General features: G+C 49.8%; 1 protein-coding gene across 4 annotated transcripts in view; it reads right to left on the bottom strand.

The window, feature by feature from the left end:
- Positions 1-25,174, bottom strand: part of DPF3 (double PHD fingers 3) — a 367,266-nt gene that overhangs the window by 263,497 nt on the left and 78,595 nt on the right. For 2 of the 4 annotated variants that reach the window (XR_011198857.1, XM_069208948.1), the window contains exon 2: positions 1,695-1,855. Coding sequence is in view for 2 of the 4 variants with exons in the window: in XM_069208948.1 (XP_069065049.1) it covers positions 1,695-1,855 (161 nt within the window). In the remaining 2 variants the exon portion in view is untranslated. Of the gene's footprint in view, positions 1-1,688; positions 1,856-25,174 lie in introns of all 4 variants that reach the window. The other 2 variants (XR_011198856.1, XM_069208947.1) reach the window with 1 other exon arrangement.

The following is a 25,174-nucleotide window of genomic DNA, read 5'->3' as shown; positions in this document are numbered from 1 at the left end:
ACCTGGTCCACGGTGCCTGTTCTCCATCCCCATGAAGCCCCTGTGGTTCACACAGCCCCGCCCCCTGTCCCGCATCATCACCTGTACCTGGTCCACGGTGCCTGTGCCCCTGTGGTTCACACTGCCAACCCCCTCCTGTCCCTTCTCATCACCTGTACCTGGTCCGCGGTGCCTGTTCACCATCCCCATGCAGCCCCTGTGGTTCACACAGCCCCGCCCCCTCCTGTCCCTTCTCATCACCTGTACCTGGTCCGCGGTGCCTGTTCACCATCCCCATGAAGCCCCTGTGGTTCACACAGCCCCGCCCCCTGCCCCTCATCATCACCTGTACCTGGTCCGCGGTGCCTGTTCTCCATCCCCATGCAGCCCCTGTGGTTCACACAGCCCCGCCCCCTCCTGTCCCTTCTCATCACCTGTACCTGGTCCGCGGTGCCTGTTCTCCATCCCCGTGGCCCCTGTGGTTCACACAGCCCCGCCCCCTGCCCCTCATCATTACCTGTACCGGGCCCACGGTGCCTGTTCACCATCCCCATGAAGCCCCTGTGGTTCACACAGCCCCGCCCCCTGTTCCGCATCATCACCTGTACCTGGTCCGCGGTGCCTGTTCTCCATCCCCATGCAGCCCCTGTGGTTCACACAGCCCCGCCCCCTCCTGTCCCGCATCATCACCTGTACCGGACCCACTGTGCCTGTTCTCCATCCCCATGCAGCCCCTGTGGTTCACACAGCCCCGCCCCCTCCTGTCCCTTCTCATCACCTGTACCTGGTCCGCGGTGCCTGTTCTCCATCCCCATGCAGCCCCTGTGGTTCACACAGCCCCGCCCCCTCCTGTCCCTCCTCATCACCTGTACCTGGTCCGCGGTGCCTGTTCTCCATCCCCGTGGCCCCTGTGGTTCACACAGCCCCGCCCCCCGTCCCGCATCATCACCTGTACCTGGTCCACGGTGCCTGTTCTCCATCCCCATGCAGCACCTGTGGTTCACACAGCCCCGCCCCCTGTTCCGCATCATCACCTGTACCTGGTCCGCGGTGCCTGTTCTCCATCCCCGTGGCCCCTGTGGTTCACACAGCCCCGCCCCCTGCCCCTCATCATCACCTGTACCGGACCCACGGTGCCTGTTCTCCATCCCCATGCAGCCCCTGTGGTTCACACAGCCCCGCCCCCTCCTGTCCCTCCTCATCACCTGTACCTGGTCCGCGGTGCCTGTTCTCCATCCCCGTGGCCCCTGTGGTTCACACAGCCCCGCCCCCTGCCCCTCATCATCACCTGTACCGGACCCACGGTGCCTGTTCTCCATCCCCATGCAGCACCTGTGGTTCACACAGCCCCGCCCCCTGTCCCTCCTCATCACCTGTACCTGGTCCGCGGTGCCTGTTCTCCATCCCCGTGGCCCCTGTGGTTCACACAGCCCCGCCCCCTGCCCCTCATCATCACCTGTACCGGACCCACGGTGCCTGTTCTCCATCCCCATGCAGCCCCTGTGGTTCACACAGCCCCGCCCCCTGTCCCTCCTCATCACCTGTACCTGGTCCGCGGTGCCTGTTCTCCATCCCCATGAAGCCCCTGTGGTTCACACAGCCCCACCCCGTCCCTCATCATCACCTGTACCTGGTCCGCGGTGCCTGTTCTCCATCCCCATGCAGCACCTGTGGTTCACACAGCCCCGCCCCCTGTCCCTCATCATCACCTGTACCTGGTCCGCGGTGCCGCTTCTCCATCCAGATGTAGCAGTTGTTCTGCGCCACCCCGGTCTGCGAGTCCAGGAAGGGGAGGCGCACGCTGCGCTCCGCGCAGAGCCGCGCATTGTAGCTGCGGCAGTGCTCGATGGCTTCTTTATAGAACTGGTCCCCGAGGCTGTGGAGAGGAGAGAAGCGGCATCAAGGCCCCAATCTCAACATTTCATTCCAACTCAAAATGCATTCACATTCAGGACTCTGTATAGCGCCTTCTGTATAGGCTTCTTCTACCCGCATGAAAGACATTTAATGCGGATAGGGGGTTATGAAAGAACATTTCCTTTTTTTTCCGTAAATTCTAGGAATGACAATTTCAGATTTCAGATAACGAGGCACCCATATCATTTGTTGCAGGGTTTGGTGGCTTTGCCACTAGTGGCGTGTTCTTCAAGCGTGACAGTGGGAACGAGTCAGAGTGGCTGCTACCACAACCATTCCACGCCACCAGCAGTAGGTTCGCGAGATATTGCACACTGAACCTTTAAACCTCACCCACCCCGCCGCAGATAAAATGTTATCAAAACCACAACACGAGGAAAATCTTCATTAGGAAGCACTCCTGATGTAGCATTGTAGCGCTTTGTCTAGGACTGTAGCGGTTGTGAAAAGACTCTTCCTGAGTTACAGGCCACAGCATCCGACAAACACCCATAACAAGGAGGAGGGCCTCATAACATTAATAAAACTCAGGGTACAAGAAGTACAACGCGATTAGAACATTCCACCCACTGAGGATAAAATGTTCTGGAGTGAAAGGGAGAAACAGAAACAAAAACATTGGAAAGTTGGAGCAGAAGGCCTAAAACAGCCAATAGTGACCCGGATCCTCACCATTATCTTCAATAGTGCGCTCAACATTCCATACGTGAATGGCCACATTTTAGGCCCTGATTTTGGGACCTTTCAGTGGGGTTACAAGACAATTCAAATATCAGGTTTGATCCTCTGCTCTACCTCTGAAGCACAGAGGACTCTGAGGTCACACTTGCACTGAGGCTGCAGAAACCCTCAGGAGAGAAAGAGCATTTTCGAGGTTAGGAACAATGTTAATTCTACTAATCCAGTAAAAAATGTTTTAAAAAATGACCCAAGGTAGCTTTTCTTGTTGACAATATTATTTTGGGGTTCTTGGCCTTTACAGACCACTCTTGCTCTGGCAGTTTAATATGTCACTAGAATCCTAATCAGAATTCCAAGATCTTAGACCTCATTCTACTACTATGATCTCCCTAATCCCATTCTACAGACTCTTCCCTCCTCCATCTCTCCTTTTACTCATCCCAAGCCTGATCTTAATACTATGAACTGCTCTGGCACCTGGTAGCTCCACCGGCAAGTAATCCCTTGTCTTCCTCCGAACTCTGACCTCTGTCAAGAGTTCGAGGCCCTCCTCCACCCGCCTGCGCCTCATCCCTGGTGTCTAGTGGGAGAGCTCTGCTCTTCTACTGGGCGGCCCTCTGCCTCTTTTCTCTTTTTTTGCCCCTTTTGCCTCTGTTCACTCTTTGTGTGCTTTTCCTTCCGTGTTCTGTTCCTTTTGTTTTTTTTCGCTTTCTGCGTTTCACTCTCTCCTCCTAGTTTTTCTCCCCTCACTCCGCTCTCTCACTCTTGCTCTTCCCCCTCTCTCATTCCCCTGCCGCTGTTGCCCCTGCAGCCCCGCCGCCCTCCTCTCTCACCCCACTGCTGCTGCCCCGAAGCCCTGCCTCCCTTGTTTCGTGCCGTTTTCTGCTCCCGCTCCCAGTTGTCCTCTCCTCCCCCACTCCCTACTTAATGGCAGCCGCTGCGCGGTAGGACGAGCAACAACACTGACCTAGTCAGTGAACTGCTCTGCCACCTCGTAGCTCCACCGGCAAGTAAGCCCTTCTGTTCCTCTGACCTCCGATCTCTGTCAAGAGTTCGAGGCCCTCCTCCACCGGCAGGCTTCTGCCTGCGCCTCATCCCTGGTGTCTAGTGGGAGAGCTCTGCTCTTCTACTGGGCTGCCCTCTGCCTCTTACCTCCTCTTTTGCCTCTGTTCACTTTTGTGTGCTTTTCCTTCCGTGTTCTGTTCCTTTTGTGTCTTTCGCTTTCTGCGTTTCACTCTCTCCTCCTCATTTTTATCCCCTCACTCCACTGTCTCTCACTCTTGCTCTCCCCCCTCTCTCGCTCCCCTGCCACTGCTGCCTCTGTAGCCCCGGCACCTCCTCTCTTTTGCACTTTATCCCCGCCGCTGCTGCCCCAGCGGCCAACCCCCTTTTTTCGTGCCGTTTTCCATTCCCGCCTCCCAGCTGTCCTCTCCTCCCCCCTCCCTACTTAATGGCAGCCACTGCGCGGCCGCGCCTCTGGCACACCTAAGGCAAGCCCATCTGCGCCCGTACGCAACACGATCGTGACCAGCGCCAGGACCCTTGGTCCTGCCACCCACCACCTCTACACAGCAGATGAACTCATCACACTCAAGCCAGGACGCAACAACAACTGCAAGCAAGCAGCTGCAGGCAAACACACGGTCCCTTCTGCTGCCTTCACTGCCATCAAACCTGCACCACCACCAAGACCCGGGACCCAGCACAACCCACCCGCAACAACTGAATGAACCTGAAACCCCTGAAGTGCATCCTCCTCAATGTCCGCTCCCTCCATAAACACGCCACCAAAATCTGGGACCTCCTCAACAGCATCACCCCGGATGTCGCATTCCTCACCGAGATCTGGACCAACAACACCTCAGGCCCAAGGCATCACCATCCCCCAGGGGTACAAGATCACCTGGAAAGATTGCCCCCGCCGCCCTGTGGAGAGGGGGGGGAATCCCCATCGTCCGCAGGTCCAACCTCTGCCTGAACACACACTCCGAAGAAGCCACTAACCTGTTGGAACACCTACACTTCATGCTACACACCAGCCCGGCATCCACCATCAGGGGAACCATCATCTACCACCCTCCCGGACCCCGCACACCTTTTGCCGACTCCATCACGGACTTCATCTCCGCACAAGCCATCACAGCCACCAACGACACCCTGCTGGGAGACCTCAACTTCCACCCCGGGAAACCATAAGATCCCAACACTGCATCACTCCTAGACAATCTCCACAACAGGACTTCGACAGATCGTGGACAGAGCCAACACACTCAGCAGGACACACCCTCGATCCCATCTTCAGTACAGGAACCTCTGCTACTTTTAGCCACACCATGGAACTCCCATGGACAAATCACTGATGCATCCACTTCAAATTCAACTCATCCACCATCACCAGACCCCAACTCCAGAATAGCTGATGATCAGCTCACCGCCCTCGCTGCACCCACCATCGCATGCAACGATGACCCAAACCCCGCAGAATGCACCTTCCACAAGTGGATCACAGACTGCGTCAACACCACCACCCACGCAAAGAGAGCCAGATGGTTCACCCCCGAACTCCGGAATCAAGACGCACCTGTTGCCGCCTTGAGAAAATCTGGAGAAACACTAAATCCCCAGAAGCCCACAGCAACTTCAAAGCTGCCACCACCGCACACCACCAACTCATCAGAAACACCAGAAAGATGGCTATCCAAGACAGGATCTCCTCACTAGCACACAACAGCAAGGAACTCTTCAACATCATCAAGGAGTTCACCCAACCCAACAGCGAGACAACGGACATCCCACCCTCAAAGGACCTATGAGACAGACTCAATACCTACTTCCACCACAAAATCAAGACCATCTACAACAGTTTTAACAAGGACAACCTATGTGCCAAACTCTCCGTCCAACCACTGACACCAACAAACCCACAGTCTCCACTTGGACACCCCTCTCCCTCAAAGATACATTGAAAACCATGAAGTCCATACACTCCGGGGCCCCACGGACCCATGCCCCCATCAGGACTTCAACAGAGCTACAGACACCATTGCCCCAAGCTCTGCCTCACCATCAACTGCTCACTAGCTGCCGCCACCTTCCCTGACAACCTGAAACACGCCGAGATCAACCCCCTCCTCAAGAAACCCTCGGCTGACCCCACCGACCTCAAAAACGTCAGGCCCACCTCCCTACTTCCATTTCCTGTGAAAGTCATAGAAAAAAATCAGTCAACAGCCAACTCACCACGTTTCTAGAAAGCCACAAAATCCTCAACATTTCCCAATCCGGATTCAGGTCAAACCACAGCACCGAAACAGCCCTCCTGTCTGCGACAGACGACATCCGCTCCCTCCTGGACAAGGGAGAGACGGCGGCACTCATCCTACTTGACCTCTCGGCAGCGTTCGACACAGACTCCCATCACACCCTGATAAGAAGACTCCACGAAGTCGGCATCAGAGACAAGGCCTTCGACTGGATCCAATCCTTCCTCTCCGGCAGAATGCAACAAATGAGACTCTCCCCCTTCCTGGCAGAACCCACATCCACCACCTGCGGAGTGCCCCAAGGATCCTCCCTCAGCCCCACGCTGTTCAACGTCTACATGGCCTGCTAGCCACCATTGTCAAAAGCTACGGAATAAACATCTCCTTCACCGAAGACACTCAACTCATCCTCTCCAACGAACCCGACAAGGCCAGACAACTTCCACAAGGGCATGAAAGCCGTCGCCTTCAACTCAACACAAACAAGACCGAGGAACTCATCCTGGGCCCCCAACCGAATGCATGGAGCGACTCCTGGTGGCCACCCACCCTCGGAAACCCACCCACCCCAGCCAGTGAAGCCCACAACCTCTGAATCACCCTGGACCCCGACCTCAGCATGAACCATCAGATCAATTCAGTCACCTCCACCTGATTCCGCACCCTCTGCCTTCGATGCAAAACCTTCAAATGGATCCCCCTCGAGCATAGAAAGACAGTCACACACGCCCTCATCACCATCAGACTGGACTACGGCAACGCACTCTACGCAGGAATCAACAAAAAAAGTCACCCGCTGCGCTTTATAAACTGATTGATTAAGACTTTATAGATGCTTTCCCTCCATTACTCTATATAATTAAACTAACAGACACGTCCAATGCTCAAATGAACTCATATTTCTCTATACTAATCCACCACTAATCCTTTTGGGTTCCCGGAGTAGCGTGCTACTTGCCAAAAAGTGCTTTGACGCTTCATCAGGGCTAGTAAGCGCTATATAAATACAATTACAATAAACAAAAGATGAACCCTACAGCCACACTTGCAGGGTACTTTGTTTTCAGATTTGACACATGGGATGTGACAACGCCTGTGAGAGGCGAGACACTGGGATAAGCGCCCCCATTTTGAAAGCATTACAAACCCAAGGGCAACCTTCCAAAACTGGTCACCACCCGAAAAGTGCCCACTCTGGAGGGGCAGCAGTGTCAACAGAAACCGCAGAAAGGCCCGCCCATATTGTTTCTCCAAACGAGACCTTCTGTGGGGGTTACTGTTCGTACCCTGAAGGGGGCAGTTCAAGCAGTGGAGCTAGCTTGGTGCGACCACGACCTTTAGTGAACATTTACTGTTTCTAAGGTGAGACTTCCTGTCACGAGGAAGGAGTCACCGGTGCCCACTGACACCTTTTCACGTTTCGGAGACGAGGGTAAGGCTTGAGGTCTGAAGTAAGGAGTTTTCAACCTCACTCATCACAGGAGGCCCTGCCTCGCCAACAGGAACCGGAAGTCCGGCTTCGGTGACAGAAAGTCGTAAATAAACATCATGGCAGCGCCCAGTAGCAATGAGCTCTTTTCTTTCACACGAGAATAGTTTTGATACAGCCGGCGAAGACACCACACTAGTTACCTTGTGGGGTAGGCAGTGCTTTAAATGAGCCGGTACTGTCCGGTACGGAGTACCGGTACTTTTTTATTTTAAGAGGCAGAGTGGAAAAGCGTAATGCATTTAATTGGCGAGTACCGGCACTTCTCAGAAATAAGCAGGTACTCTGCAGTACCTGCACTTCTCTGTTTCCATTTCAAGCACTGGCGGTAGGGATCAGTGAGCTATAATTCATAGATGTTTTCTCTCCTTCTCCCCTTTCTCTCCCTCTCCTCTTTGCCCCCCAGCCCACACTTTCATTCAGCCGACAAAGGCAGGCCCAACTTTACCATCACACTTCGAAAAGTACCACCCTGACGGGGTAAAAAGTCCCCGTCGGGCTAAATAAACCGCGCGTCTTGTACTGCCAGATAAACCGCGAGCAAATACGCCGACGCACTTGTAAATAAACAGTTTAAACATTTCCCGTTTTATTCACACAATGCATCAGTGGCATTTTCCTTCCTGAAAATCCCTGGTGGATTGGATATTGATTTTAGACGGACGTGCACTGAGCGCAATCAGGCGGTGTGTGCAGGGAGAGGCGAGCAGTGGAGCTCAAACAGGTTCCATAGCGCAGGCGCTGCCGGCCCTGAAAACACGGGGAATCTGCAAAATCCAAGCGTCACACAGAACAATTGTAGCAAACGGGCCGACGTGTGTAGAGCATTCCGAAACGCACGGTTGCAAACACATCAATAAAGCCTGGAGTTGTAGTGCGCAGTGGCATTTACGGATGGCACATTTCCCATTGAAATGGCCATTATATTTGCACAGACATGCCGTTTTACTGACACAACCATATAGGACACAAACAATAGGTAAGGTGTCGGATCTTAGCGAATATTTAAGTATATTAAGTGTATCAAAATCTGTTTCCATCACACTTCGGAATTACAGAAAAATTACAGAAAACGTCCTTCATTTCCTTATTTGTAAGTTAATTTACAGAGGGAAGGGAAGGGGGCGTGTTCTCCGTGCCTGACAGTGCCTGTTTAAAGGGACAGGGGTGTGTGTCTGCCTGTGCAGAGGGCCAGGGGTGTGTTCTGTGTGCCTGCCTGTGCGAAGGGACAAGAGTGTGTACCCTCCTGTGCAGAGAGAAGGGAGCGTCTGCTATATGCCTGACAGTGCCTGTTTAAAGGGACAGGGGTTTTGGCCTGCCTGTGCAGAGGGACAGGGGTGTGTGCTGTGTGCCTGCCTGTGCAGAGAGAAGGGAGCGTGTGCCTGCCTGTGCAAAGGAACAAGTGTGTGTACCCTCCTGTGCCTGTGCAGAGAGAACGGAGCGTGTGCTATATGCCTGACAGTGCCTGTGCAGAGGGAAGGGAGCGTGTCCTATATGTCTGACAGTGCCTGTGCAGAGGGAAGGGAGCGTGTGCTATATGCCTGACAGTGCCTGTGCGAAGGGAAGGGGGCCTGCGCTTTGTGCCTGACAGTGCCTGTGCAGAGGGAAGGGAGCCTGCGCTTTGTGCCTGACAGTGCCTGTGCAGAGGGAGGGATCGTTCTCTGTGCCTGACAGTGCCTGTTCACAGGAAGGGGGCTGTGTGCTCCGAATGTGACTCGCAGCCAGAAACCTTGAGAATAATAACCGTTGTATAACAAACTCCCCTCGAACACACAGGCCGGGGGCACGGGCCGCAGGTGCCAGGATCGAAGATGCGGGTACAGATTCCAGTAGCACTTGCTGCTTGATGCCCTGCCAAGGACAGAAGAACGCAGCAGTCAAAGGGCCTGGAGGCGGAGAACAGGAGAGCTCACGAGCCAAGGGGGCTGGAGACAGGGAGCACGGGAAGCTCACGAGCAAGGGGGCTGGAGGCAGGGAGCACGGGTAGCTCACAAGCTAAGGGGGCTGGAGGTAGGGAGCACGGGAAGCTCACAAACCAAGGGGGCTGGAGGCAGGGAGCAGGGGTAGCTCACGAGCCAAGGGGGCTGGAGGCAGGGAGCAGGGGTAGCTCACGAGCCCAGGGGGCTGGGGGCAGAGAGCACGGGAAGCTCACAAACCAAGGGGGCTGGAGGCGGGAAGGGAATGCAGAGGCTAGGGGCCTGGCAGCCAGTGCTTAATTTGTAAATAAAAACGTGCCAGTGCCTTGTTCTCTCATCTGAAACTCGCGACTGCTGCAATTAAATGTGCGAGCCCAGAAGACCAAGGCAGCGCAATCCTTAAGCCATCTCGGGCCTCTGTAATCCATTACAGCCACTCCCTGCCCCTTCAGCGCACTCTTGCAGCTTTCTGCTTTCTTCTTTTGTGACGCTTTTTCATTTTTCTCTTCCTCCGTCTTTCCCATATGTGTCTTGTGCTCCAAGCAAATGCTTGAGGCAGAAGAATAAGCGCCGGCCCTCAAAAATAAGTGCTGGTGCTCAGCACCGACAACAACAAGCGCAAATTAATCACTGCTAGCAGCAGAAGGAAGTGATGCAGAGGTTAGTGGTCTTGAAACACAAAGTAAACAGAAAGGGGTGTAGACGCCGGGGGATGCATCAAGCAGAAAGAGGTGAGGAGCTAAGAAGCCTGCCGGCAGAAAAAAGTGGATGCAGGTGGGTGGGTGGGGGAGGGGGGGGGTTGCATGAGAAAGAAAGAAGGGGGTCCAGATGCTAAGGAGGCTGGCAGCAGGAAGCTGGTGGTGCATATATGGGGGGAGGGGGTGTTCGAGCAACATAAATAAAGCTAATGGAACAAGAGATGAGCTGTGGCTCAGGGTAAACTGCCTTCCAAGAAACAAAAAATACAAAGAAAAAAAAACAACTCAAGAATACAGTCAGCCAGATTGCATACACGGTGTGTTTTAACACTTCACGACGCATGAAGTAAAAAGTAAACATGTTAAGACACTTTGGGGGTTATTACAACTTTGGAGGAGGTGTTAATCCGTCCCAAAAGTGACGGTAAAGTGACGGATAAACCACCAGCCGTATTACGAGTTCCATAGGATATAATGGACTCGTAATACGGCTGGTGGTATATCCGTCACTTTACCGTCACTTTTGGGACGGATTAACACCTCCTCCAAAGTTGTAATAACCCCCAAAATGCCTAAGTACCTGTATGACAGTCTCTGCTAGGGGCCACTTGGTCCCACATTGCCCTGATTGGTATTTCTTTAAGAATCAAGATCTAGCACTGTCAGACCATTCAGAGGGTCATGCAGGGGTTACTGGGCCCAACCCTGGACATTGGGGTCTTTACCTACTATGGATCCTGAGCAGCTGGGCCAAGCCCCCCTTCTGCACTTGACTCTCAGTGGTAGATGTGAGCAGTCAAGGCCCCACCCCCCATGTGGGGAGGGGGGCAGGGAAGTAGTTTAGGTTGGATACAGAACAGTGAACATGACTGGTATTTCAAAAAGCGCTAAACAATTATTTTTATAATATAAAAAAGTATTTTATTTCTAACTGCACATTCAAGGAAAGGTTACCACATTTATAAACAATAACACATTTGCCCTTGAGGTCCGGGCTCAAATGTTTCACTGGAGAATCCCTGCCCTACCCACTCTTCATTATGTGGTTGGGGTTATTCTCCATGCAATGGTGGCCACATCCAAAGAATGCTCACTGGTAGGTCTTAACTCAAGTCCTCCCCGACTCTTAGAAAATAGTCAAAAGTGTCTTGGTGCCCAGCACCCTTATCCGTGAGTCACCTGGGGCCGGGTAGGCCAGTAGCGAGGAAGCCCACAGCATCTCAGCAGGTACACTGTCCGTGGGCACTCAGAAGGCTCCGGTCCTGTTCGATAAGTCGGGTGTGCGCAGGAGGCGTGGCATCACCCGACAAGTGCAGGCTCTCTTGTGAGCTTACACGGTTGGCTCTAGCAGAGGGAGCTCGGAGGTGATCTGCCTGCTCAGCAACTTCTGTGCTCCTGCAACGGAGGATTAGTGGGTTTGGATTCTGATGCTCCCAATCTGGGTCCCAATGATGTGGAGATGCACACACAGTGTCCTCCTCAGTCCTCAGGGACAGCTCGGATGCAATCGTTGAGCCTTCCTTGTGACTTACGGGTCCCACGGCTTCACAGTTCTCAGATGGCCACCTGATCCTCACAGCACAATTAATATTGGCAGCCTCTTATGGCATCCGGGGTTGCCACAACATGACCAACTAAGGTGCCAGCCCTCACCATATGGCAGTCTGTGCCACAGCAGCACAGCACTGCATACCGGGTCACTGCCTACGTCCCGCACAGGCTTCAGCCCTCGTTCTCCAGCAGTATCTTCCACAGTGGTCCCTCCTAGCGTAAGGGGTCTCTGCAACTGTGCCACACAGGCTTTACTCTCCCTGCACAGCACTCTGACCACAGATATCTTCACAGTGTCCCGCGCCAGGCATACAGGGGTAACTGACTTGAAGATGCCCCTGGGCAACAACCCGAATAGTGCAGCAGTTATCTGTTCACACCTCGCTCTGGGAGCCCACCCGGCAGAGCTCCCTACTGGACCTCACTTTCTCCAACGCTCTCCTCTTCTTCACAGGACACTCTGCTCTTGCAAGCAGGCTGCACTGGTGTTCCGGGCTCCGGAGTAGGTGGTCTTGGTTCCCCTGGGTCATGTCCACTCACCCACCAGGGAGACTAGCAGACCGTGGCCCCTGCTTAAGGTCACCGGCAGAAGTCCTGCAGAGCCTCCGCACTTCACACAGCCAGTCTGTCTTCTTGGCACATGACAATTTTTAGGGCCTCACCTGCCCACTCTAATAATCTATTTCCAGACACCAAATGTGATTTAGGGTCTGGGCCCTTGACATTTTATGTTGGAGTTCTGCTCCTCTTGAAGTGCAGACTTCTCTCCTTCTTCCTCTTCAAAGGCCATCTGTCACAGCAGGAGAGCATCCCACTGCACAGACCACAGTGACTAGCAGTCACACCTGGATGTCAGCTGCTGTGATATGTGCACCAACAGGTTAATCCCAAGCTCCCAGCCCCACTCTTTATGATTCCGTTATCAGCCCCATCCTTGTGCTCACTCACTGAATCAAAGAGCATCCTTTGAAGTGTACAGGAGTCTCCTCTATCCCTTCTCCAGTGTGACCCACCCAGCTCACAGGTATGCAGCAATACAGAAAGCTAGCCTCATGTCTTCAGCAGGCAGGCAGCGCTTCCCAAAATGGAACTCAGGGTCCTCCGTGTAACGTACCATTACAGGCACACTCTCAGACAGTGCATTCACACAGCACACACACTGTCCAGTACTGTTACCTCCATGTATTATGCCACCCCAGGAACACATACATTCAGCACACACATTCAATCTGCGTGTATTCTTCTGTATTGTTTGCCTTTCTGTATTTTGTCTTGCAGGCACACATACAGCCAGCGCACGCGTTCACCATTCGCATGCTGCACACTACACCCTTCATGCACTGTACTTCTCGCAGGTACACATACACCCAGTACATGTATTCACTATGCACTCACAATACTACAACTCTCATGTAACAAACTCCTCTCAGACATACATACACCCAATACATGTCCACCATGCACACACTGCATCTCACATGTAATGTACTCCTTTCAGGTATACTTACACCCATTACACGTCTCCACCATGCACTCACTTCACAGCACTGCTCTATCCGTGTACTCTACGCTTCCCAGGCGCACATACAACCAGTGCAGAGTCCCCACTCCTGCACTGCGCAGCACTTCACACCTAGGCCGATGTTGATGTAGGACAAGGGTGAGTTAAGCACACAGCAGCGGAACATTTGAAAAGGTGATGGAGCCTGTAGGCCTCACTCCAGCGACACAGGTTAAAAAGAACATGTTCACTCCTACTGATCACTACACGGCATGCTTCCACCACTGCGCTCATGAGGCTTAAATCCTGGTGAAGGCAGCAGCCGGGGCTTTGGCGCCCCTCTCAGTCAAACAAGATCTCAATCCACGAGAAAGGCCTCTGTCAAGATGCACACGCATGATCCGTGTTTGCCTGGGACAAGAACAATCAGCGTTAGGGATCCGGACAACCATACAGATAGGCACTCAGGAGAGGGGAGGGCTTTTCTGTCCCAACAATCACAGACTTAGCTCCCTGAAGCAGGGGAGCGCCTTCTACAGTACAGTTTTATTTTCTTAGGTCGTTTGAAACAAAGCGCTTCACATACAACAATGCGGTATGTGGGAAGAGGCTGGGCTGTACAAACTGAAATGAGATGGTGGACAGGATAGGAGATGAACATATGAAACAGACATATTATATTGTAGGTTTGTTTTGTATGCATTTTTCTCCCGCAAGCTCAGCATGCGTGGCGGTATAAAGGTAAAATGACCTGTCCGATTCATAAAACTTTTGAGTTTAGTATTAGCTAAGATCTTTTGAATTTAGTAAAATTATATGTAGAGTATATAAACAATATAGGTGGTTTGATCCAGCTCTTTTCATCTATTGGTAGGTGACGGTATCATTCACATGTTTGTTCCACCCACTGCAGCACACTGCACGGGGCAGCGGGCCAACCCACGTCAGTGATTGGCTAACTACACTCTTAGTGAAGGCCTTCTTTTCTTTTGCTCAGGCGCACATCCGCATACAAAGTATTTACAAGGTAGTTCAATCAAAATATATATATATATTTTTTTTTGCTTACCGTTTATAAAACAATGTTTTATAACAGCCATGGCAGGTAAAACAAGCATTGACAAAGCCAAAAGGCTGGCAGGCAACATTACAAAGAGTGGCTTTACCAATGCTTGTTCGGGGTGCAACACATCCAAACCCAATCTGCAGGTTTCATGGTGATCAGCTTACCCCAGGCGACCTGGACTTTGTTTCCGGTATGGGGTGCATTAAAGGTTGCATTTGTTCATCTGGGTGTTAAGTGGGCTCTGCTACATTCAAGTGGGGGCGGTCACAGGCGGGGAGGAAACTCCTGCATAGAAATAATACAGCTAACAAGAAACACCATGTCCTGGTAAAGGGCGCTTGGAGGCTACAGGGAGTCAAGGTGTAGTTTTCATTGGTGCAATAGGTGCAGTGGCACCGGGCCCATGAGGGGCTCACCTAACCCGGGTTTATTACTGTATTTTGTAAATCAAACGGTGGCTAGGGTACCCATTTCCTTCCTGGAACTAGGGTCCATGCACACTGGGTAAGCAACTGCAGGAAATGGGCCTGCCTCAGCCTGGGCAGTAAATGGACAGTGGGCACTCTCCTCCCATCTCCCCCCTCCCTCCCCTGTAATGCATCTCATTCCCACTCTAGGTTAACACATTAAGGGTGTTTCACGGTGCAGTTTTTGCTGTTTCTATAAGTAATGGTGTTACTGTCAGCCATGGTTAAGGAAAGACAAGGGCTGAGATGGCCTTGCCGGCATTCAAACCTATGGTCTGTAGTTCACAGCAGATGTCAGAGGCGAGCGTTTACCAACCGGGCCATCTTGCTGGCTCGGCTAAACTGGCGGGGCAGTGGAGACAGAGGGCAGTCGCTAACAGTAGCGGGAAACACTTGTTAAGACACAGCCTCTACCACAGTTATGGGGAGACTGGTTCCTTAAGTAGTTTGAGAGCCGAAGCAGCGCTATTTTACCACCGTAGACAGTGGTCAGTGCAACGTCAGGAACTTTCGAGGCATGCGCTGCTTATAGAAATGTAGCTGCATTTGTTGACGTATCTCAAGTAAACAGCACAACTTCAAAGCATATACAACGCAAAACACAATTCGAACATAGTAGGGTAAATCACAACAAAACAGAATGTGCAAGACAAGTGCAGTACAAGGCTACAAAATCACCCTGCCATAACGCAGCACGACTACACAGAAGCAGAAAAAAACAACACAACACAACAAAAAACGTGCGTAACATGCTGCTCCTCGCCCGGTTTTTCCTTTGAATTCCGGGACTTGTAGTTTTATTTCATTATAAAACAGGACTACAAGTCCGAGAAATCAAAGGAAAAAACTGGATTGGAGCAGCACATCACGCATGGATCTGGGAAAGTTGGCAGCTATGCAACAAATATGTAAACAAGTTCTTGTTACACATTATCCTCCCCAGCATCCTGTTTGTATAATACGGCGGAGAACACAGTGACATAACTTACTCCCAATGACCGGAACCGGCGCCAGTGACGAGGGCATGATTAACGGTGCCCTGGCACACTTTCTTACCCCCTGGCCTGACCAGAAGTTCCACCCAACCAAGATGGCGGCTCCACGACGACACAATCTGGCCCAGGCCACAGGGTGGCACTGATATGACGGGCGCTGTTGCTCTCAACACTGTGCACTTCTAGGAGTAACTGTGTTGTGACAACAAGCTCACCTGTCTTGGCCCCGTCCGTCGTCTACAGCGCTTTGATGCCCCGAGGAGCCTGGTTGCGCTATACATCAATTTGATTAACAACCTTGTTCTTTTTTTGTCTACGATTTGCATAATTTATGATAATAATATGCCCCTGCAGCTCCACTGTTGTGATAAACCGACTCATTTCTTCGGCTTTATTAAGCTACCGTGGAGGAAATGGCGAACTGTAAAACCTCCGGTATATCGGCTGCAGAACACTTCGGCAGTGATCCCTGCCCCTCCCCCCGTCCCCAAAATACTTCAACAGTGAGCCCTGCCCCCCACCCCCCAAAATACTTCAGCAGTGCGTCCTGCCCACCCCTAAAAACGTCAGCAGTGAGCCTGTCCCCGTTCCCAAACATACTTCAGCAGTGAGCCGTCTCCCCAATACTTCAGCAGTGAGCCCTGCCCCCGTCCCCAAACATACTTCAGCAGTGAGCCGTCTCCCCAATACTTCAGCAGTGAGCCCTGCCCCCGTCCCCAAACATACTTCATCAGTGAGCCGTCTCCCCAGTACTTCAGCAGTGAGCCCTGCCCCCAAATACTTCAGCAGTGAGCCCTGCATCCCAAAATACTTCAGCAGTGACCACTGTACCCCAGATACTTCACCAGTGAGCGCCCTGCACACCCCTAAAAACGTCAGCAGTGAGCCTGCCCCCGTTCCCAAACATACTTCAGCAGTGAGCCGTCTCCCCAATACTTCAGCAGTGAGCCCTGCTCCCCCCCCCCCCCCCCAAATACTTCAGCAGTGAGACCTGCCCACCCGCTAAAAACGTCAGCAATGAGCCCTGCCAAAACCCTAAAAACGTCAGCAGTGAGCCTTGCCCCATCCTCAAATACTTCAGCAGTGAGCCCGGTCTGACCCACTCCCCAAATACTTCACCTGTGAGCCCTGTCCCCCGTCTGGATCAGGTTGGTTTGGAGGCGCACAGGCGCCTCTAGGCGCTCGGCTGGGATTAACCGGTGAGCCCAATTCCAAGGGACAATCATTAAAGTGAGAAACAAAAATGGCCCAGCGATCACAGTGACATATGATGTTTAGTTAGATTATACAAGCAGGGCGCGTGAGAGGGGCCTATGGGGCAGCGGAGAGGGAGAGGAATGAGGACTGGTAGGAGAGCTGTAAGAGAAAACACAATATTTTGTAAAATATCCAATATTTGTGAGGGCTTTCGAAACAGGTAGAGTGTGTGCGTCTGTTTTTTGTCTGTGTGTGCAAGAATCCCTGCTGAAATCCGACTGACTTCTCACAATACCCACTCAAAACACCTGCACCCAAATATTTATCAAGAAATACATCAATATTGGGGGGGGGGGAGAATCTAACACCTACGCCAACCTGTCACACAAAACTACCAGCAGGAGAAGTGTTTGGGGTGTCGCCACCCCCCCCCCCCAGTAAACAGTTGGGTGTTTGTCGGAGTTCCCTTGGGATTTTTACATACACATGCAGACAAAAACAATATTGAGTTTTAAGTAAACGTAAACTTCGCACTTGTATAGCACACTACTCACTCGTGAGGGTCTCAAGGCACTGTATGCGTATCACTGTGGAACCCCTCCTGGCTTTTCCGTGTGAGGCGCCCACTCCTGAGCAACCCCAGGGTGAAGCCAGGCATCCAAGCGCTGTCAGGGCCCTTGCGGAGATTAAGTAAACTATTGCCCAGAGTTACAGAGTGGGACCCATTAATTAGATTAGGCACCGAGGCAAGAATAATCTGGTCCAAGGGAATTGAGCGAGAATTATCTGGTCCAAGGGAATTGAGCCCAAGACCCACTGAGGTAGGAATTGAACCCTGGTCCCGGGCCAGATCTCTGCATCAGGGTCTGCCGCTCTAACCATTGTGCCACACCCTCACAATCCGTCCTCCAGCGCCTTAAACCCCCTCCTGTCCTGCTTTTCAATGAATGTATTTTAACCACTTTGATTGTTGGAAAGTACGAAGCAACACCCCTGTCCCCCCCCCCATCTTACTGACCAAGCTACGCACAGGTGACACACCGCAATCCCAGGACAATCCCAGGACAGCGCATCTGGAGGGGCATCTAGAATGTATTTTATTCCCTCCTCTGTGGCATGGCTAGATAAGCCATGTTTGAAAGCATGTTATCTCTTTATAAACCATCCCATCTGGGTTTGGTTTTTCACTTCAACTTTTCACCGATAGAGTCCCAAATTTTGTTTGGCCAGTTGCGGAAAATGCTGTGTAATTTCACACTTCCACAGACTCCTCAATCTCTGGCTCGCAGCCCTTAGGATTTTCACCTCCTTTTAAAATTTTCAGCAGTTCTTTCGCAGGGGCACGGGTTTCTAAAACTTAGTAAATTGAAACTACACTTTTTTTTTTTTTTTTAATTCCTTTCTGTAAATAACCTTCAGATCGAGGTCATGCCAGCATCACTTATTGTCCCCAAAAGAGTTTGTCCAGTTCCCCCAATCCCAGGCAATTGTTTGAACTTCCGAGAGGGGAAAAAAAAAAAACCCGAGCTTTTAGAAGGGTTAGTCTTTCTCCATTTACTAATTTTTAACGCGCAAAAGGAACAATTCTTTACATTACTGTGTGGTACAGATACAGTGAGGACTATCCGACTATTCCCAAAATTCCCTAAATTTCGTAGCAGGAAAACTACTAGTAAAGTTTGCGAACAGCTGTGCGTGATGCTAGTCAATATGCGTGATGCTGGTCAATATGCGTGATGCTGGTCAATATGCGTGATGCTGGTCAATATACGCCATATGTTGGTCAGGATTTTGAGTTCCAGAGATACATTATATATAATATTTAAAGCATTCTCTGCCAGTGTAATTGATAGATTTATCCAATCTAATGTCGGAATTTAAATTCTCACATCTCTGACCAGCAAACAAGTAAATGTCCCTTAATTGTGCATAACTGACTGGCTTTAATGGGTCAACAGAGTGTGCGCAATCGTATCCTTTCCCTGTTTTGACAGGTCCTAAACTCTCCAGTAAACATACTTCTGTTAATACAACCCTGCATGATGTGAACATTCAAACAGCTCTAATTCAGCCCAGGAGGTCAATAGATGACTGTAACTGATGGCAATATTATCCCGCAAGATTGTGTTGCATGCCTCACAGTACACAGTAAACCTATCAAAGGTGGTAACAGGAGGGGCTCAATATGTAGGACCCCCCTCCAGAATCCTTTTCCCTGTAAACAGATATCAGAAAGTACTTTTCAAGTTGTATCTTGCCTATGTTTGGCCCACGCTAGGCTTTTAAATGTGTTTCAGTGAAGTCCAAGACATCTGGATTCTGGGATCCCAGATAATTACCACACATGCATGCTCTACCAGTGATCTAGAGCAGTGGTTCCCAACATTTTGGGTTCTGTGGACCCCCACTGTGTCAATACTGGAGCCCGGGGACTTCCACTGAATATTTACTGGAATCTGGGGACCCCCAACCGAGTCATTACTGAAAGCTGGGGACCTAATCTGTTAATATTATTTAATTTTCTAAGCAGTCGTGGACCCCCCTGAGGAGGCTTCGCAGACCCCTAGGGGTCCCCGGACCACAGGTTGGGAACCACTGATCTAGTGTTTAGAAAGTACAATTTTAAAGTTAATTGCCTCAGAGGACTAGAGAAAGGACAGGTGGGGAGGAAGGGCCTGTACATGGGTGGTAACACCCTGTTTACTGCTTTAACTTGCAATTGGCATTTTAATCATTTTACTATATAAAGACATTGCCAGAGAATCATTTCTTTAACATTAAGCTGAGTTGTGCGGATGACTGAGGACACAGTTTGTACTTCATGATGTAGATATTTAAGGATTTTTTAATTACTGCACTCGGCCCTGTTGGGGCTAACACTTAGGACAGAGCCTACCAAAACCCTTAGCTCAGGCGGTCTTGGAGAAAGGATACCTATCCATGTGGACTCTTGTCTGAGTCATCACCTCTTGTGCTTGAGCACATCCATCAGACGTCCACTTATCCAACGCGTTTCTTTGAATTCCATACAAAATGACACCATTCCCCACAGTACCACACAACGACATGCACAATTCTGTCCTCCCCCTACATACAGCACCAAAAACAAGAGGAGAAGCTGGAAAGAAAGTTGGGTATGCTGAAATTTAATGCGGACTGGACAGGCAAGCGCCTTCCGCTTGGTTTTAGATTTTTCCCTTAAGTGTGGTAATATGTTTTTGCCTCAATGTGTTTTTTGGGCATATTAACAAAATCGAAGTCTGTATTTTTTTTTTGTTGGTAAAATGTACTGCATAGGAGTTTCTGATTTGCAACAAAGCTCTTCCCCGTAAACCTACTATGACCAAAGCATACATTGAAAAAACAAAAATAGGTGAGGCTAATCAGTGTATGTATCCTTTGCAAACAAATTCACCTATCTCTACTTTTATAAATGTGGACTGACTCCTCATGCGATATCCTAAATTACTGTCCCCACTTGATTTGGTGGTACCATACATTGTATTGTTTCTTTTACTTTAGGTTATTTAATTTTCCTGATGTATAAAATCCCAATAAAACAACCTTGAAATAAAAAATAAAAAAAAATAAAAAAAAAGACACCTGTATTCTGACAAGAGTTCTGGAGTTACCATGGCCGCTTAAGGGTCGGCTGTGTCAGTAAAAGTAGGTACTAGCTGCAGTCACAGACAACTAAATCTATCCTGTGACTTAATGTGGCTGGGAGTCAATTTCATTTTTTCTTCATTTGAAACTATCTCACTCTCAGATCCTAAACCCGACTAGCCTTTTGCGGTCTGATGAAACTCTATACATGGGCCATGTACAGGCACTTGACTTTCATACCAAAAGGGAAATCACACACGGTTTCCAGGATTCACTACTAGCGTGGTTGTGGGATCACTGACAGAATATTGTGTCAAAAATATCGAGGATCAAAATATGAAGAAGGTGCAAATAGGTAAGTATAGATATACCATTCTTATTTCCACATCTACGTACTTTGCAGGAAAATAATATATATATATATATTTTTTTTTTTTTAAGTACAGTAAAACTTTGCTTTCTCATAGAAACTTACCTTCACAATATTCTTATCCTCTATATTTTTTACACAATATTTTGTGCACACGATAATTTGGACTACATTTTTTGTCTAAACACCGTGGTCAAGGGCACTCATTGATGCTTTCGAAATCAGTTTGTCACGTATACCCCCCCCCCCACCCCACATCCCTGTAAGGTTCCACCCTAGTGTCCAACTGATAAGGCACAAAGTACACCCAAATATATTAAAGGGCCCTCCGGGAAATTATGTCAGAATAGATCTCAAAACCTCAGCTGAGAAACAAAAGAACATTCTAGGATGCCCATTGTTGGTGATTGACAGATCCAGGACTTGCATGTAGTCAACAGAAGGTCCTCTGTGACCTATTCACTTCCATTAAGGCAGAGTAAGCAACTCCGAGAGAACACCACAGCACAGCCACTTAACATCAAACACCCATGCAAAGCACTCTCTGTACTCCAGCTGCAAAGCCTGGGCACATTCGTCATCCAAAGGGCTGAACCAGATCCACTTCTAGATGAAAAAGAATGCCTTGTGCATTTAATCACGTTGCCCTACTAAGACATGCCACACTGCCCTGTATTACAGCTCCCTAGACACTGCGGTCTAAATTCCATTTAATTCATTTTCTACAGCGTGTCTTGTTCTTAAAATTACACGTTACTAATAATCAGCACATGCCTTCCTAAATCACACCAAGCGGTAAAACACCTTTTACATCATCCTTTAAAATGCCACGTCATGAAAACGGCCCATATTCAATCAATGGGCATTTCATCTCGAAAAATAAATTATTACAGAAACATAAATCTCTATTATTAAACGGTTCAGCCATGTAAATTGTATTCCAAGAAGTAAGTGCATAATTCCTGGGATGAAGGCCCTAAAGTGATTACAACTGGAACAAAAGCAGGTTTGGCTCCCAGCGCCGGCCTTCGCCCTTAATTAATCCGCGGATTGACATTCCGCGCAGGTACTTCCCGCCGGCGCCCGCCAAGTGCTTGAAATCGTAAAAGCAAAGCTGTATCACCAGCCATAATGGCGCGCGTGATGAGCAGACCCCTCTCCTTTATGGGTAATTATCTGTCGAGCGAACGTGCGCACGCGCAGGACGATCGAGCTGTGCAGTGTCAACAAGTGGGTGCAAGCGAGAGGTTGTAAGGGACGGGCAAGGCGGACCACTGCCAAGGACCCCCATTTTCCAAGGGCCCCTTGGAAAAGTGACGTTTCTCTTGTGTCTATTTCTCTATCACAGCCCCTTGCACACATTTCTATACTTTTTGGCATCACAGGACTTAAACTAGCAACAAAGGAAAGACAGAATCCAACGTTATTCCAAACACGGCCCCCAAACTGTCATGACTCAGGGCACACAAAATCCTTAAAATGACACCGGTTGCCAGCCACGTCTGCCAAAGACAGCCAGAAACTGCAAGGGGGAAGAACACGCTTTAACCCCCGACACAGCTCAAAAGTGCGCCTTAAGGTAACTTATGGCATTTGTTCTGGTGGAATCCAGGAAAACAGGCAAGGGACAATTAAAATCCCATCCTTAATGTCAGACAAAAAGTGGAATTATAAAAATTCAATGTGTTGTTTTTTTTAATTTTTTTTAATTTTTTTAAATATGAGCCGTCGCCCTTTTCACTATAACCAACTGGGGTAAGTATCCGGCAATGTCACTTTAAAAAAGGCTTCAACTGCAGAGGTAAGAGGGGCACCTTACAGGGCATTATTTAGTTTTCCACCCGTTCTTCCAGTTTAGGCTCCCGGAAGAGGGGAGGGGTGTTATGCGGCCCTTGTTGCCCTGCCCCTCACCAAATTTTGCAGGTGGAGGTTGCATTATTGTGCATTATGCCACAGGATAACCCCTTCAGGCTGTTCAGAGATCATGGAAGGATCTTTGCGGCATGTTCACCGACCCTTTGCATTCATTCATTCATTCATTCAGGACTTCATTGAACCCTGCCAAATGATTACATTGTCCTTAAAAAAGGTCGGGGTGTGCCTGCCATAGGGGGCGAAACGTGTTGGATTTTTCTGTATTCTACCTTATATATTTCAACAACTCATTATGCGAATAAAAACACAGAAATATACCAAAGGACTCTTGGATATCAACTTCAAATTTCCACTTTGGAATTAAGTCATCATTTTTAAGGGAACAACCTATCTTCATTTGTATTGTGCATCTATTGTGCCCGACCTCTTCCTCTACCCTCCAGAGACTCATATAAATCCCCCCCTTTGCTCTTACATTCAATGTTCCTGGGACAAGTGGTAATGCAGGATGGCAAGGTTCCTGCCTGCCTTGCTCATCGAACATGGCCTCTGCCCTTGCTAGTGTGCTGCATGGCAACCCTACCCACATGAAGGTCAAAATATCCCATCCCCAATCTGGGGGTTTCCCCCGAAACCCCAACATTGAGCTTAATTTTCTATCCCTGGATCCACAGACCCAAACGTTTGTTCAACAAATGTGTGAAGTTTCACATTACAGATCATGGTGCGCTGAGTAAGTCTGGGAACCGCTGGAGAGTGATAGCACGCTTGAGCGCTACACTTCCTGTTGTGTAATACTTCTTACTGACACAGGGGGCATACACTGGGAACAAACAACAAATGACAATGACCATTTTTAGAGGAAGGAGGGGGAAATCAAGACCATGATATTGAGTGTACAGTTTTCTGAATGAACTGGATCAGCATTGAATCTATAGTATTTTCACAAATTAGATTTAATTGCATACATCCCTTTGTCTCAAACAGTTGGATGTGGCTTATTTGGGAGGATTCAATAGTGGTGTTAAATTTTAATGACTCACAGTTGGTTCCCTTTTTGACTTGACAAGAGCTCTCCATCACAGATCAAGCAAGTACAGCAAAACAATATTTCTTAGGAAATGTAACTGAAGGTGTGTGTTTATGTGGTGGGATAGGAGGTGACGGAAGGGAGTGTGTAAGCGAATATGAAGAAGTGAGTGGTGTGAAGAAATGGGTGGTTGCACACACGTGGAGGGTGTGCACCTCATGTGTGCATTTGCATCGGTGTGGGTTGGGATGGAGGCGCGTATGTGTGGATATGAATTGTGTGTCAGTTGCACTTGAGGGCGATCCAATTCATAAGCATCATTCGGTCACCTCCAAGACCCTTGCCTTTATTTACACCATCAAAAAATATATTCTCCGCAGACGCCATTTTGTTCCACCACCTTCTCTCCGCAGCACAGAGTGCATGCTAAGCACAGCGTAAAAGTAAGGATGCTGCTCCTCCAGCCTCGACCTTTTGTCCACTGTGAACGTCTGCCTCTGTGCCACACCGCCTGTGCTCAGCTGTGAGCTGCATTGGGTCTGGCAGCTCCAGCAGGGTCTGCTCGCTGCCCTTCCTGGAACGTCCCCGCTCTCCTCCAGTGGCCCTCACCCACGGAGGCGGATCCCCTGAGGTGCTCATCAGCTGTCTCTCTAAATTGCCATCACCACTCAAGCTGACAGTTCCTGCAGCAGACGCGCACTTGCTCTTGGCATGTTCCGGAGCAGTGCACCAGCGCGCGGCGGCCTAGATGTCCGTGGTCCTTCCATCTTCTCAATTCTTCCCATGGCTGAGCTGCAGGCAATAAGAGTCGGGAGCATAAGGCTGGGCGAGAGGTGACCTACATAGGACAAATCAATGAGAAGATGCTCATCAAGGTCAGATGACATTCATCACCAATACAGCTGCTCCTTCTTGATGGGACCAACCTAGACGCATGGGAGGCAGCATGCAGCACGCTGAAGCCAACCTTCCAAACTTCACCTGGATGCGCCATGTCTCCTTCGATGAGGACTTGTTTCCCACCTGCTTTTTCATGTTACTGCACCACTTTAGTGGTCTTAGGAGTGCCTTGGGTAGAGCAAGCCATCCTCTAACTCACACTCCTCACCTGACTGCCGCTCCAGTTGTCTACGACCTGGTGGTCCAGCTTTTACTTCTGGACACTCAAGTGCAGTCACCGGTGGGGAAGATTTAGAGAAGTGGGCCCAGGTTGGATTATCGTGCCCACCTACCTCTTCCGGTAAAAACAAAGCCAGAAATGCAGTAAATAAGAATGATTAAAAAAATCATTAGGAAGAACCCTCAAACAAAAACCGTAATTAAATAGTAGATGAACCGCTTATGCAAATTCATTAATGAAGAAAATGCACTCAAACCTGACACCTATGCTAACCCTATACCAACCCCAACCTAATGATTACCTTTACACTACACCTGATCTTCAACCTCAATGTAACCTTTAACCCAGAGGAATCCAATTTAGGGCCAGAAGGACGGAGGCTTCCAGATCGATTCTATATAGTCGGGATTGCTACATAAAATAAATGTGCATACAATTTATCAATAGAACCCA

This window comes from Pleurodeles waltl, chromosome 9 (assembly GCF_031143425.1).
Source record: "Pleurodeles waltl isolate 20211129_DDA chromosome 9, aPleWal1.hap1.20221129, whole genome shotgun sequence".
NCBI lineage: Eukaryota > Metazoa > Chordata > Amphibia > Caudata > Salamandridae > Pleurodeles > Pleurodeles waltl.
Note: the sequence above shows the minus strand (reverse complement) of the source record. Positions and strands in the feature narration are given on the sequence as shown.